Genomic DNA, 17067 nt, shown 5'->3' with positions numbered 1-17067 from the left:
GTTTTGTTTTGTTTATCTGAAGTTGTATTTTACAATTTTACGGATAATTGATCTATCATATGTAATTTTTGTTCGCCAGCTTTATTATAGAGCAATTTCATATATGTAAAAAGAGTTTTCACCTTTTACTTTATAAGATATTTTCGGGTAGCTGTATCTAAAATAAAGTACATGCTCACTGATTTTGATTACATAATGAAAAAGGTCATCCCTTAATTACATCTAATAATATAAGATAGTTTAGCACTCATATCACCAAGTCCATTAAATTTTTCATTTTCTTTCTAACACAAATGTATCAATTTCTATATTGACTATATGAGAGGATAAAACAAAAGCAAACAGAAATCCCCCACGCTATAGCAGAATATGCTTGATTGATGATGATGATGATATATATATATATATATATATATATATATATATATATATTCTTAGAAGCTATACTATAAATTTAAACTGATTTTGTTAATTACCATAGTAAAAAAAAAAGTAATGATAGAGTGGAAGCTGCAGAAAAGGCATTAGGCATTTTCATACTTTGAGGAAGTGGATATTATGAAATCAGATATTGGGCCCCGAAGCTGTTTTCATTATTAGTATTATTACAAAACTTTTACTATCAACTTTAAAAATCTGCATTACTTTTTTCACAGAAAAGATAAGGAATCAAATAAATGCCCTCCACACACGTGGCCGGGTTGAATGCAATGCCATTATATCCATCCATCCATCAACAATACTTTTCCCCTTCTAAAGGTAAAACCCAAAAACAAAAGGAAAAATAGCAGATACCAAAACCCATTCCTTTTTAGTATTATTATTCTTATTATTATCTTATTTGAGCATACCCAACAAATTACAAAACAAAAACATCCTTGAACAGCAAACAACAGTAGTGACAGCAACACCAACACAGTAGCTGCAGATGGTGCTCTCTCTTCCTAAGACTATATATTGTGCTATCGTTCAATCACATCCTTGTGTGCTTCTCGTGCCTAGCTTCCCCACTTTATACATACACCTGTTCTCTCATGTGATTCTACCTTCCTCTTCTTTCTCCTTTCTGCTCTTCCTTCCAATCCATTTCAGTTAATTAATTATTATACTACTACCATCTTAACATCTCTTCTTTCTCATCACTACTTTCATATCTCAGTGGATCTCCAACTTCTGAGATGATGCCCCCAGAGCAAGAAACCACTATTGCACCAAACATTCCACCCATATCAACCCGATCAGAGACCAGCTCCGTCCATCATGAACCAGAAGGTTCTACCACTAACAAAATCAAACCAAGTCTGGAACTCGATGATAATGACATTCCCACGCAGCATCACACTCAGCCAACTCCACCACCACCACCAAGATTATCCGTTCTTCATCAATCCTTGCGCCCCATTACCCTCAAAGTACTCATCAATCTTCTCTCTCCTCATAATATATATATTTGTTACCTTTGTTTTATTTTATTTCTTAGCTTCAAATATTTGTCATAGAAACAATATACATAATTTATATGCAGAAAGATCAGCTTGATCTTGATCTAAAAAAGGCATTCTACATATGATACAAGAGATAGTTGTAACAAGAATGTTTCTCTAATCACGGTATAAATTTGTCTATCTTGTGTGGTGTAGTTCGAAGACGTGTCTTACACTATAACCTTCGAAAGCCAGAAGAAGAAGGGTTGCGTTTTACGTAATGAGTCCAAGCTAAGAAGGAAGGTGCTGAGCGGCGTGACCGGAGTAGCGAATCCCGGCGAGTTAACGGCAATGCTGGGTCCCTCCGGGAGCGGCAAGACGACCCTCTTAACCGCCCTGGCGGGAAGGCTGGCCGGAAAAGTGTCCGGCACCATAACGTACAACGGCCACAGCGACAGCTCCTTCGTGAAACGAAAGGTTGGGTTCGTTCCCCAAGACGACGTTCTCTACCCTCACCTCACAGTGTTGGAGACTCTCACTTACGCAGCTCTGTTGAGGCTGCCAAAGAGTTTGAGCAGAGAAGAGAAGAAGGAGCACGCGGAGATGGTGATCTCGGAGCTTGGCCTCACACGGTGTCGTAATAGCCCTGTTGGAGGATGCATGGCTCTGTTCCGGGGCATTTCAGGTGGGGAACGGAAACGGGTCAGTATCGGGCAGGAGATGTTGGTCAACCCGAGTTTGTTGTTCGTCGATGAGCCAACTTCGGGTTTGGACTCCACCACGGCCCAACTTATTGTGTCGGTGCTCCGAGAGCTCGCCCGGGCGGGTCGGACCGTCGTCACCACCATCCACCAGCCTTCCAGCCGGTTGTACAGGATGTTTGATAAGGTGGTGGTCTTGTCTGACGGGTACCCGATTTATAGCGGGCATGCTGGTCGGGTCATGGACTATCTCGGATCCATTGGGTATGTCCCGGCTTTCAATTTCATGAACCCGGCAGATTTCCTCCTTGACCTTGCTAATGGTAAGTACTAAGTAGTGTGGTCAAATTAAGGGTTCATTTATTTTAGTTTCATAAAAAGCTATTGAGTGAAAAAAGTTCATGGTTGAACATGATTTTAAAATATATGATGTTATACATGTTTAAAATTTTACTGCTCCAGTGAGGTAGGGTTAAACTAAACATGATGATTGATTAGATTAGATTAGATTTAATATAAAGTATAGCGAGAAGTGTGTGGTTAAATTAATGCTGACCACAAATTTTTTAATATGTGGTATGGTGAGGGGAATTTGCTTTGAAAGTTTGTCAATGGGGCACTACTCAACATGTCTTTATGACTTTGAAAACTGAAACGTTGCTGTTTTTTATTTTTGTGATGCGAAAGGAAATTTTGGGAGTTTGTGGATGTCAACTTCACGAAACAACATTGACTCTTTGAGATTTTACACTTGTCGTTAATTGGGTAGGTGAGGGTTCATTTTCAGATTTTAAATAATGGAGGTGTAAAGATTGAAGATTTTATCTGAACTCATGAACCTTGATGTGTTGTCAAGGCGGCGACACCTGGTAACAATGGGTCATAATAAGAAGCAGTAAATTGATAAGTCATTCATCCATCTTTTGTGATGCCTTAGATCAATACTGAACAAACTTTATGCAATACTGAACAAACTTTATCTAATACATGTTAAAGGTGATTGGAATGATCCGATTCTCATGGTGGCCGGATCAAGTTTTGTGAAAGATGTTAGAGCTGCTTTGTGTTTATTGCCTTTCATTTACCTTCAAATCATTTTGGATATATTTCCATATTGCTTATAAAAAAATTGTTTTTTTCTCCGTTCACAAGTGCTTGTAATTCTCTTTCTTTTTCTTTTTTGAATATAGAGTCGTTACTTTTACTCTCACCCTTGCTGCTGTGGTACTTTTTCTTCAAGGTAAAAGATTTTTCTGGCAGCCCAATTTTAGCCACAATTTTTAATCAACAACCTAACAACAATTGAGTCTTAAGCCAGTGTTGATCATGTTATGACGATTAGAAGCCGTTGTACTTTAATTCTAAAGTTGGATGAGAAATTAAACTGAATTCCCTATAATTGCACAAGATATTTGAAGCACGGAAAATAGTGATGATGGAAGCATCTTCAAACATGGTTGATGAGTGGTCGTTGGATGTCTTGTAATATTTGGTCACATAAGTAAAAATATTTATTTGATTTGAATCGAATTTGTTGAAAGGCATGGTGACGAGTTCTAATACTTTAGATTCTGTGGTTTGGCAGGCATAGTTGCTGATGTCAAACATGATGATCAGATAGACCACAATGAGGATCAAGCTTCAGTCAAACAGTCCCTAATTTCATCCTTCAAGAAAAACTTATATCCTGCTCTTAAAGAAGACATTCAACAAAATAACACTAACCCTCTGGCTTTTACATCAGGAACACCTAGACGTAAGTGAAATTTTCTTGCTCTCTTGATGTTGACAACAGTTAGTTTTACATAACACCATGGCTAAATGGTCATTGTTTATGCCTTGTAGGCTCTGATAACCAATGGACTACCAGCTGGTGGGGCCAATTCAGGGTGCTTCTTAAGAGGGGTTTACAAGAGAGGAGGCATGAATCTTTTTCTGGTTTAAGGATTTTCCAAGTACTGTCTGTATCCGTTCTCTCAGGACTTCTGTGGTGGCACTCTGATCCTGCCCATGTACAAGATCAGGTATTTATGAACCTATATGCTGTTTTTTCGGATGAAAATTCGAAGATGCTGACATTTTTGCACTACTCAATAGAAAGTGGTAACTTTATTTAGTAGTACTACTTATAACAGTATAACCCTTGTAACAGGTGGGACTCCTTTTCTTCTTCTCCATCTTCTGGGGATTTTTCCCTCTCTTCAATGCCATCTTTGCCTTTCCTCTGGAGAGGCCAATGCTAATAAAGGAAAGATCTTCAGGGATGTACCAACTCTCCTCGTACTATGTTGCCAGGATGGTGGGGGACTTACCAATGGAGCTAGTGCTTCCTACCATATTTGTAACTATTTCCTACTGGATGGGTGGTCTCAAGCCTTCATTGGTCACATTTGTGTTAACCATCTTGATCATGCTTTTTAATGTGCTAGTTTCTCAAGGCATAGGCCTAGCACTTGGTGCCATCCTCATGGATGTGAAGCAGGCCACAACTCTAGCTTCAGTGACCATGCTGGTGTTTCTCTTGGCCGGTGGTTACTATATTCAGCAAATGCCTGCTTTTATAGCATGGTTGAAGTACATTTCTTTCAGTCACTACTGCTATAAGCTTCTGGTAGCAGTCCAGTATCCAATAAATGAGGTATATGAGTGTGGACCAGGGTTACATTGTAGAGTGAGAGATTTCCCTGCCATAAAGTGTCTGGAGCTTGATGATAACATGTGGGGTGAAGTGGCTGCATTGACTGTAATGTTAATTGGATACAGAATTGTGGCATATCTAGCCTTGAGGATGGGGCAGCCTCACTGACTAAAGACTTAACAAATTAGAGACCATGTTATTTATTTCAAGTTTGGTTGTTCGAATCACCACCTCAGTTAGTGTGGTAATTCGATTCAAGTTGTAAGGTGAATATCTTAAGCCCTGGTGATTAATTAACATAAATGAAGCGATCAAAATTTGTTGAATATAGTCCAATTTTTTATGGAGAACAAGCAGCCGTACCAGTAGACTCCATCTAGTGTATTAGTTATCAAGAGGACAATGGTTTATTGCTGGCATCTAAAGGTGATTTTAGATCTTCATTAACACACTTGTGTGGCTACTTGTAACGTATTATTAAGAAATATGTATCTGGCCTTGTTTATCTATCAGACCAGCACACTGTTGTTCATTCTTTATATAATTTGCTTACTTTAGTTCTTCACATGGATTCATTCAATGATTGTGTTTGTAGCAGACTCCTTACTTATCACGATTCAGTGGGACTGGTTTTTGATGGAACAAAAATTGTAATAAATGTTGAACTAAACACTGGGATATTATACATATTGAAAATAAAACGTTAAACATATAGATAATAATATTTCCAGATTTTGTACAGTAAAAAATCCAGTTTTGATACAGTTCAGTTGCTCAATTGATGATTTAAAAAAATTAATAACTTAGTTTAATGAACTGTTTTAGTGTTAATTGTTCTTTAACTAAGAATATTTTTCATCAAGAATTTATTTTTGCAATGTTCCTTTAAATCAATATGTTCTGTTATTTCTCAGACTACTACATCGAGGAACCCTTCATCATATAAAGTTTAATCAGTGATACAAAAAGATAAATGCACGGACAAAGTCTTCATTTATATTATCCTGGACAAGTAAAGGTCCATCCAATTTTGGGCTTCCTTTGATCAGATTTCAACTAAAAATAGAGGCAGAGATCATGTAAAACTTCTCAACACAAATTATATACTAATCTCAGCTCCCGAAATTGATGCAGTAATAACTTAGAAGAAAAAGTTTTCTCACTAACAAATTCGTGCATAAATGTAGAACATAAACACAAAACAAGTATATGATCTTCTTTATATTTAATACCAAATCAATCTCATTCATTAACAGAAAAAAGTCACAAACAATTAATTGTTAATTCTTGGAATATGTCAGGCACCTACTTTTGCTGTTGCCTTTTACATATAAGGATAAGAACCCATTATCTATATCCTATAAATTGAAAAGGTATATAGCTGTTATCAAACGAAGAAATACCAGTCTTCCAGAAGGCTTCTGATAAAACAGCATATGAATCATGCAGGCCTCAACATGTGAAACCAAATTGTAGAATATGAACCCAATAAAACAGCATACATCAATAATATCTGCTGCCTAGCATAAGATGCTGCAGCATTATCCCTCCATTAGCTCATAGTTGAGTTTATTCCATTCCCTCAAGATAATGGTTTCTGGCAATTTGGTATAATTGGCTTATGATTAAACTCAGCTATAAATTGATGTATGCTGTAGCGTTAAAACCTGAGGCTAAGAGAAGCGTTTGCTTAGAATAGTAGAGTAAAATGGCATCACTCAAAGCTGAGAAACCTGTTGAGAAATCTCCTTACTCCGCAGGGCAGGTGAAGAAAGAGACTGCTGCCAAACCTAGTTCAGGAACTCCCAAAGCCCCAGCCTCCAAACCAGGTCCAAAGAAAACTCCAAGCCAGACTAGGAAGAAGGTATTATATATGTATATATATCATATATGTGTGAATATAAACAAACTCTATTTTAAGTTCACTTCATGTAATCATGTATCTCAGTTTGGAAAGTGATGATTGTACTCATGTCACACTCACACCATAGCCTACAACAATGAATGCATGCATGCATGAATTTCCTTAATTGACTTCTCTATGGCATTGATCAAATAGTGTTTTGAATGCTTTTTCAGGGAAGCAGCAAATGAATAAGCTGAAGATGTATGAATGACTAAAGGATTATGGTGCTTTTCAAACATGTTGTTGCGCTACTGTTTGTAGACTCTATATTACTTGCTTATGTTATTTTCCTGTCATGTTACTACAAGCTGTCTTGGGCTGATAAATAAAACATACTTATTGTAAGATCACGTTCATCAACCGGAAATCTTCTTTAATTTTGATACAATCTTTTTTCCCACACACCACTGTATCAGGACTAGATAAAAATACCTGTCATACCTCATTTTTTTTTTCTTTGGACTCCTTTTTTTATTAAGTATTAAATTACAATACCTTTTTTTTTTGTAGCAAAACAAATATTACAAAAAATATTAAATTGTTGCTGTGAATGAAAATAGTGAATAAAAAAGGAGTTTTTTTTTTAGGTATAAAGACAAACATGAAAAAAATTGTAAAAAATAAATAAAACCCGCAACCAACCAAGAAGACAAAAACAAAAGTATGTGAAAAAGAAACTCCTTTCATGTTTGATTGCTTACGTGTATTTATCTGTAATGCCTTTTTAAGATGTAATTAAGTGATCGAATGGATTAATGCGTAATGAAAAAGTATTTCTCTTGAAGTTTAGAAATAAACACTTTAAATTTTAGTTTCGTTTTAATTATTTTTTAAATTTTATTTCTATGAATAAATATCTTAAAATTTTATTTTATTTCAATTAATCTATAATTTTTTATCCATTTTACGGATAAACACCTCAATTCAAAATTTACCCTTAATCCGTAGATTTTTCGCATTTTTTTAAAATAGTCTCTTCTTTTAAATTAAAATCATACAACTAATAAATAATACATCTCAACAATTTGTTTCGTTAAATCACAATCATTTATTATGAAACATTAAAAATAAAAGTAAAAATTTAAGTAGACACTTTTTAATTGTTTCCATTATTTCTTTTTTTTTCAAATTTATTTTTTATCAAAAAGAATTACAACAAAAGAAAAAAAAATATATTAATACATGATTGAGATTTAAGATACACATATTTAACTCTAACTAAAATGAAACAAACTAATTATAAAGAATGATGTTTTATGGATAAATTAGAAGGAGATTGATATTAAGTTGTTTATTTATAATGAGAATGATGTTTATTTACAAGGATCAATTAGAATGAAATTAAAATTTATAATGTCTATTTACATGTAGAATAAGGTTTAAAGATTAATTAGAATACTTTAAAAGCTTAGGGTGAATTTATAAAAAGAGTATAGTTTAACAGAGTCTATTGAATCCTACAAATAAATTACATTTAGAATTGGGTGTGATATGTGATTGATAAATAAAACTATTTTAGTTTTTATGCAGCTGTATTTTGGTTAGAGTTAGTACCTACATACTATTTGTCCTGTCTAAAAAAAGTATGTGTCTTGTTATCTCTCTCACCTATCCTTGAAAAAGAAACCGCATAGCTACCTTTTACTTTTATTTGTTTCATTTAAATAAAATTATTTTAAAATAATTCTTTAAAATATAAATTTAAATAAAATATTAAATTTAAATTATAATTTAAATAAAATTGTATTAAAAATATTAGTGCAAATAAATTTGATCTTTCTAAAAAAGTCAAATATGTATTGCAAAGAATTAACATTTTCAAAAAATAACTTTAATTTCATAAGTCTAAATAAAAAGTATAAGTATATAAAATTAAATTTTAAATCATTTTTAATTATTAATATTTTTTTCATCAATAAATTTATCTTAATCATTTAATTTTAAAAAAAATCAAATAAAATTTATCAATAATGGATAATAAATATTGGCATGTTAGATACTATTCTCTTACCCGCCTCGTTATAAATAATTAAATCATTCATTTAATATTCGTTACGGATTTTGTTGTAATTATATTTGTGTAGTTTTAGTTTAATTGATATAAAATTAATATATATATATATGACATTAAAAAAATTAAATAAGTGTTTGTAGTTATTGAGGACATAAATATATAGAAATAATTACAAATTACATAACAGAGACTCATTAATTTATGTAATCTAATGATTATTAACATATATCCATTCCATTTCATATACTAAAAAAAGGATAAATTAAATTTTGGTTTTACACGTATTCTTCATATACTTTTCCTTCTTCATGTGTAAGAAGGCTCTTCATCCCCTGTGTTCTCCTTCAAGAGAAAACCTTTTCTTTCATCCAAATATTAGTTGAATTTCACAACAAAGATCCAAATATGTGTTCCTTATGCACTGAAAACTTCTAAATCCTCACTACAACAAATATAAGTTAACAAATGTAAGTTTTTATGATAAAGTTTAAGTAGCAAAGATAAAATTTGTCACAAATTATCTAATTTTTTTATTATTATTTTCATTTTTTTTATAAAAGCTTTTATTATAGTTATTTTAGGGTTTTTTTCATAGGTTGACATTTTGAGCGTCATATTAATATTAATTTTGTTTTATATTTGGAATCTTTCTTTAATCTAATCATATGTATAACATCCTTATTTTTAATATTATAAAATATTTTAAATGTTAATTATATTGTTTTGACATTGTATAGGAAATTTTGAAAAATGTGGGTGGAGTGTATGAAGAAGAAATTTTAGAAGCACTTAACATTGGTTAAACATTTTGCATTTATAGTAGGAACAAAACCAAATCACCCACAAGGTATAGGAAATGTATTGATGGGAAAAAAAAAATGTAGAGAGACCGTTTATTTAAAGTCAACTAGAAAATGCACAAAAAAGAAGAGATGATTTAGAGTTAGAAATACAAAATTTGACTAGCATTTTCCAAAAACAAGAAGAGATTAACATTCAACTTTAAAGTCAATTGCAATTTCAACGCCAACTAATTGAAGATCAACAACTTGCTATGAAAACTCAATTGAAACAAAATATTGAAAGAGATGAAAAGTTAAATAACTACTTTATTAAACCCTAAATATAATTACATCTTTACATTTCTAAAATATTATTAATTAATTTTTTATTTGTATTAATCATTTATTTTATTTATTTTGAAGGATCAAAATCCTTAAAGATACTACAAACCATTTATTGTTGTTTTTAATATTTATGTAGTTTAAATATTCTAGAATAAAATCTGATGTCATATACATATATAGAGAGAGTTATTTTTTAATATTTTATGTTTATTTATTTTAAAATTTTAAATATAATTTGCCTATTAATTATAAGATCGTATCTATTTATGACAACTACACACTAACATATTAATAATTCAAAACAATTAATAACTAATTGTCTCATAAGATTTATAGTAAAAAATACTAAATATTATTATATATATTTGTGATAACTCATTGATATTTTATTATTCTCACTATTATATAAAATTATTAGTAATAATTATTTTTATAACAATAAAACTTAATTTTAATAATATTTAAAATTATTGTAATAAATATAATAATGACAAAAATACTAGTGACAATTTATTTATTGTCATAAAGTAATAATAATAACATATTTATAATATTTAATAATAAATATTTATATCACTAATGCTTTGTTTGGACTAGAGGTTGTGAATGAGTGGAAAGTTGAGGGTGTGAGTGAGTGAAATTGTGAAGAAAGTGTAGATCTTAAGTTGCATAGTGATACCTAACATGGAAACTTTTATTTAAAAAAAAAATAAAAATGTGAAGAAAGTGTGGAGAAAGTTGAGGGTGTTTGGATTGGAGGATGTGTGTGAATAAAGTTTATTGAAAAAATGTGAATGATGTGATAGTTGTGAGAGTATTTTAATATATTTTGAATAGTGTAAATTGTAAGATTACACATTCACCCTTGTATATAAATAAATAGGAAAATGAAATATTAATTAGTTTAAAGGAAATTTTAGTAAACTAAAATAATTAGTATTATATTATTTAATTTCTATTATATTATGTTATATATAATAATAAAATATACTTTTGTCTAAGTGTGTAAAAAAATAATAATAAAATGATTATTAATTTTGTACATAATTTTGATAATTAAAATAATTGTAAGTTTCAATTATAACTTAAAAAATAATATAAAATTGAAATGAATTAAAAAATATAACATTCAAAATTTCTATTTCCATTAAGAAAAATAATCATTTCAAATAAATAAATATATTTCTTTATAAAGAATTAAATGTTCAAAAAATAGTACCATGTACACATATTATTACAAATTTTAATTTATTATGTAATCTTTTTTCTGTTTTTTTAATTAATACAATATTTGTTTTAAAAAATAACATTAAAAAATTATATTTACATTCTGTAAAAATAATAATTTCAAATAAATAAATGTTTTTTTATAAAACATTAAATGTTAAAAAAATATTAAATATCTACACATATTATTAAAAAATCGAATTTATTATATAATTTTTTCTGTTCTTTTTAATTACTACAATATTTGTTTTAATTTTTTCATAATAACATTAACAATTCATGTAAACTATGACAAATAAATTATATGTATTTTATGGTATGTGTATGTAAAATGTCCAAAAATATAAAATATAGCATTCAAAATTTCTATTTCCATTAAGTAAAAATAACCATTTCAAATAAATAAATATATTTTTTTATAAAGAATTAAATGTTCAAAAAATAGTAAGTATGTACACATATTATTATAAATTCTAATTTATTATGTAATTTTTTCTGTTTTTTTAATTAATACAATATTTGTTTTAAAAATAACATTAAAAAATTATATTTATATTCTGTAAAAATAATAATTTCTAAAAAATAATATATTCTGTAAATTTAAATAAAAAATTTATTTATTAATAGCTTCAAAGTTAAAAAAAAAATACTAGGTATACATTTAAATGTTAAAAAAATCTTCTGTATATTTGATTTTCCCTTTTTAAATTACCGTAACAATTTTTATAATTTTTTAATAAAGGCATTTTAAAATAATAGATCTCTAATTTGAATCTATAATAAATTCAATTCATATAACAAAAATAACATATTCAAATTTCATGAAAATATACAATTTTAGATAATCAATTTTTCTAAACATCACATCGAAAATTATAAACTAATTAGCAAGTACTTTAAAATAATTAAAACAAATTAACTTCAAAATAAAACTAAATATCCAAACACAATTTAAAAAAAAAACACACACACATACAACATAACAAAACCACAACACAATGCAACTAAGATTTTTTAAAGTGTGTCTGAAAAAAAAATCATTCAAAAATTAGTTCAAAAAACATATATCCAAAAATCTGAACAGGTTTATACCACATAATCGATTATGCTTCCAGTTCAAAAACCACCATAACCGATTATCCCACTAAAATTTTTACAGATAATCGATTATGTCATGAGCATAATCGATTATCAACTATTTTTTCTCACATAATCGATTATGGCAGACGTTCATTTTCACTCATAATCGGTTAAGAACGAAACTAAATTCACAGAAACTCACCTCAGGTCACAAACCGGGAACCAACTCTCTAGGTCTGTGCTTTTGTGAACAAGTGAATTGTCTCTGCTTTGTGAGGTTTGTGAGGTTGGGAAGGAGATATAGTTTGCTGCTGAAACTTTTATTACACTCATCCACACTATCTCACCAACTTACCATGCATGCCCAAATACCTCCAAGTGAAGGGCACACATGACTTTTCTCTTATCCTACGTGGCACTCATTCCCTCACCCTCTCCTTCTCTCATTTGGCCCAACTTTCACCTCACTTTCACCCACACCCTCAACCATATGGGGGTGGCACTCCACATCCTTCTGTGGTTACAGTGCCACCCCCCAATTCAAACCGGGGCTAAAAATGATTTTTCTTATAATACTTATAACAATAAAAATTGTGAAAAACGATGGTAACCATTTTTTTTTTACTTTCAACATGAAAAATTAATCAACATTAGTCACTTGTTGTTAAGTCTTACTCCATACCTGTGGCTCATTTGTAGTTTACTTTATCTGTTGAACATTCACTATTATATTTATTTGGTTGTTAACATTTGAGTTAGTTGACGCAAACTTTATTATTTTTGTATTCATATTTTATGATCAGGTTGCTGTATGTTCTGATTTATTAAATCTGCAACATCATTCTTAAATTCTCTTTAAATTTTGTTGTACAATCGAAGGCTTTAGTGTTTCTAATTTAACTTTTTCACTGCCAGAAAAATGACAAAAAAAAATTAATTGTTATAGTAATTAAATTAGAGATTATCTTAAAAAATAATTTCTAAATTAGTTTCTATTATTGTTAAATGGTTTTTAAATTGGTATTTAATTAACAATCAAAGTTTTAACTATCAATTATTTAATTTCTAAATCTGGTAACAAAAACTTTGGTTGACACCAATTTAAAAATCATTTAACAATAATATAAACTAATTTAGAAATAAAAAAAATTTAATCTCTAAAATAATCTCTAATTTAGTCACTATACCAACTAATTATTTTTTATTATTAAAACTTAATTTTTATTTCATGATTTTCTTTTAGTGTTAGTGTTTAGTCATGTATTAGTCACTTAGTTATTGGATTTAGTGTCTTTTGCAGACTCTTATTTAACTTTTGGAGATCAAAGAAGCATACAGTAGTCTCTCACTATTTAACTCCAAACTAATTTATTTTCAACTCTTCTTTCAATCACACCAAATTGTTATAATTTTACTAAATATTGTTGCGAATGTTTTCAAGATGTTTCTTCCTTAGGAAAACAATATTACTTTTGTTAGAAATTAGTTATTCACTTACAATTTTATTTAGTTTTGTTTTTTTATCTTTTCTGTTATTCTTTTTAGCTTGTATCTTATATTAGATGTTTACTTCGTATTTTGTAAAAAAAAATGATAATACCTCCAAATAGGATTGAAAAAGGATGTTTCTTTTTGCACTTCTATACTTTTCTTTCTGCACTCCTACATTCTTTAAAAATACTGAAATTACCTTTTACAGTTTTAGGTGTTTCCAGAATAATAATTCCGTAAGCAAAGCATATTTTCAGAATAGAAAATCTGAAAGACAAAAGCTCATTCTGGAAATTTTTTCTGGAACACAATTTTTCTTATTTCTGGATTTATAAATCCAGAATTCATAAACACATGTTTTGGAAAAGACGTTCCGGAAATATTTCAGAAAGAACAATATGGAAGTGAATTTTTAAAGGGGGCAAAAAGGTCTTTTTTGGAAGTGATAGGGTGCAGGAAGAAATTTGTAGAGGAGCAGTAAGAATTTTCCATTGAAAAATCAGCACATGGCCCAGACCAGGCCCAATCAATTCGAATTTAAAATGAGGCAGTTTCTTCCTGCACCTCTACATTTTTCTTCCTGCATCCCCACAATTTTGTAAATTCTGAAACTGACCCCCATAATTTCGAGATCTGGGAGTGTGCTACGGATTTATCAATCTGGAAGTGAATCATGTTGCATTCCGGATGAGTGGGTGTTCCGGAAGCAAAGTTTTCATAAATTATTGATTTCTGAATTGTTGAATCCGAAAGTCTAATTTCTATTACGGATTGGTGGATCCCCCAGAATGAATTTTTTCAATTATGGATTTCTGAATCCGGAATGCATGTTTTGAATTACGGATTGGCGGATCCATAATGGTTTTTTCAATTATGGATGTTTTGCATTTTTTTATTTTGGATTAACACTATCATTCATGTACTACTGGAAGCACCAATCCGGGAGATTACCGGATGCGCCAATCTGAAAATTTACCAGAAGGGCCAATCCAAAAATTTACTGAATTTCATAATCCGAAATACAATTTTTTTTGTAAATATACAGTTTATATAGAGACAATTTTGTCTTTGCGCAACTTTGTGTGAGTGCAGAAAGAAAAATGTAGGGATGCAGGAAGGAACTTCCTTAAAATGATTACTACTGTTGCCGGACAGATTCAATTTAAAGTTTTAATATATCAACAATCGAAATAATGATTACTTATCTTTTACTTTAAAAAATGAGCATAAAAGGAAAAGTAACACTACTCATCTACAATTACTATAAAAAAATATATTTTATTAATTAATATTGGATAATTAGTATTAATAGCCCTCTCAAAAGAACAGTTCCAACTTTTCAAAGTCCGAATCTGATAGTATCCACTATTTAATCCGAACTTAGTTTTATCTAAATCTGGTTCAACCTAAACTTAAATGATTGATTTGCGAGTTTAAATTTTAAAAATTCGATTTTCAACAGATTGGATTTTTGTGAACTAAACTTTAGACTTAAATATTCAAAACATTAATAATATTTTGAGAAGATATATAGTATGTTTGGTAAAATAATAAAAACTAAGAAACAAAAATTATCATAAGCACAGCTTAAAACTTATAATATTAATGTTATTATTATACTTATTAATATAAAACTAATAATAATATTAATAATAATATTGGTAATAATTATAATAATGAAAATACTGATAATAATAATAACATTAATAATATTATTAATAATATTATTATTAATATTAATAATAATAATAATAATTATAATAATATAATAAGAATCATTATAAAATTAGATTATGACTTTGATTTAGTGGTTACCAGTAATGTGAAAATAGATTATGTTTCATGTTCAATCACTAATGAATTTTTGAATTTTCATCGAGAAAAACATAATTTCATCCGTTAATTTTTTTTGTTTGTAATTCAATATTTTTTATAGTTTAAAAAATGCATGAATGAAGTGGCCTACAATTGTTTAAATTACGCTATGCCAAAAAAATAAAATTAGTTGAAAAAAAAAAATGTGGGAGCTGCACTAAACCCTAATAGTGTCAGCTAAGCTTTCATTAGAAAACGTGATTACACAAACGTTAAGCTGACACAATTTTTTTTTTAAATAATAAATTATTTGTGTCGATCAAATGGTTTGTATTAAATATATAAATAATAATAAAAATTTAAAGTTTTGAAAGTTTAGTTGATGCAAGCATGATGAATACATTTTGAAATTAAAAATTTAATTTGATAATGAAATCGTGAAGGTTTAGCCTATGCAAGTAATCACAAAAGATTGAATGGTATGTTCCTTTTCAGAAAAGGAAAATAAATGAGTGTGATATTGTAAAATCTTCTAAGTGCTAAAAACACTAAATGTAAAATACTTTTCCTTTTTCCAATTTGTGTGAAGTGAGACTAAACCCTAGTTTCACATTTTTCTCTTTTTCCAATCTTTGCGAGTTGAAAACTCAACCCTAGGTTTCACCTCATCTTTGTTCCCATAATGAATTTCCACCTCGATTTCTTTGTTTCTGTGTTGTGTTGTCTTTCAATTCTCTGTACAGATTTTGTTTTTGAAGATCTAGCCCCAACAATTCCAGTATGATTCCGAGGACCATGTTCCTGATTTCAGTGGTCTGAGCGAGCTTGAGAACAGTTTTGTTGTGAGAGCTTGAGGTTAAGACAATTCCGAGAAGGTCCACTGCTTTAGGTAAATCCTTTATAACACTAATGTTAATTGGAATGTATTTAAGTTTTTTTGTTTATGTTGAACTAATTGGGAGTGGTTTGATTTAGTCATTTGATTCATGGACAAAACTGGATTCACTTGGTTTCTAATATCTTTATTACTACAATGTATTGAAGCATTAAGCCAATTTGTGTTAAAACTATTTTCAGTTCAAACGAGTCTCATATTAATGTTGGTTGAATTATGTACACATAAAAAATGATAAAAAAATATTACCATTTTACACATATAAAACTAAAATTGTTTCTATCTTAATTGAAAAAACGTGAATAATAATAATTAATGGAATAAAAAAATTGTATATAATAAAACATTAGACAAATATTAGTGCACTAAACACTAATACTTAGTGGCCTACAATTACTTTGTCAAATTCTTGCTCATAATCTAATGTCTTGGTAATTGATTTAATGATGTTACAAAGAATACTTAACATTCTTCTTGATAGAAATAGAGTAAGATAGGTTTATTAGTTCATAATATTGAGATGGATTAATTTAGCTTGGCTTTTTTAATGTCTTAAAGGGAAAATAATTCTTTGTTGGTTAGAAAATGGTTGCACATTCCCTCTTAAGTGGAGTGATTATCACTAGATGGTTGCATCATTATTTTAAATGCTCAAGTCCAACAGTTTCGGATGCAAAATCACTAAATTTATTTGAAAACCTAGTTAACGTATCCTGTAAAAAAAAGTTAATCAAATTTTGAATGGTATA

The 17067-nt window shown here is 29.4% G+C and overlaps 1 protein-coding gene and 1 long non-coding RNA gene across 2 annotated transcripts; both read left to right on the top strand.

Annotated features, from left to right (window-relative positions):
- The first annotated feature begins 983 nt into the window (after positions 1 to 983).
- LOC137828546 (ABC transporter G family member 21) lies at positions 984 to 5328 on the top strand. Its single transcript, XM_068635166.2, has 5 exons — positions 984 to 1412; positions 1641 to 2448; positions 3711 to 3881; positions 3971 to 4149; positions 4278 to 5328. Exons 1-5 carry the CDS (start codon positions 1179 to 1181, stop codon positions 4929 to 4931), a joined length of 2046 nt encoding a protein of 681 aa, XP_068491267.1. The 5' UTR covers positions 984 to 1178; the 3' UTR covers positions 4932 to 5328.
- Positions 5329 to 6156: 828 nt separating this feature from the next.
- LOC137828545 (uncharacterized) lies at positions 6157 to 7014 on the top strand. Its single transcript, XR_011083905.2, has 2 exons — positions 6157 to 6627; positions 6843 to 7014. It is a non-coding gene; the product is annotated as an uncharacterized LOC137828545 (long non-coding RNA).
- Positions 7015 to 17067: the final 10053 nt, after the last annotated feature.

Source organism: Phaseolus vulgaris, chromosome 7 (genome assembly GCF_051622355.1).
Source record: "Phaseolus vulgaris cultivar YP4 chromosome 7, ASM5162235v1, whole genome shotgun sequence".
NCBI classification, from domain to species: Eukaryota; Viridiplantae; Streptophyta; class Magnoliopsida; order Fabales; family Fabaceae; genus Phaseolus; species Phaseolus vulgaris.
The sequence above is the reverse complement of the archived record's forward strand: the minus strand, read 5'-3'. Positions and strand labels throughout refer to the sequence as shown.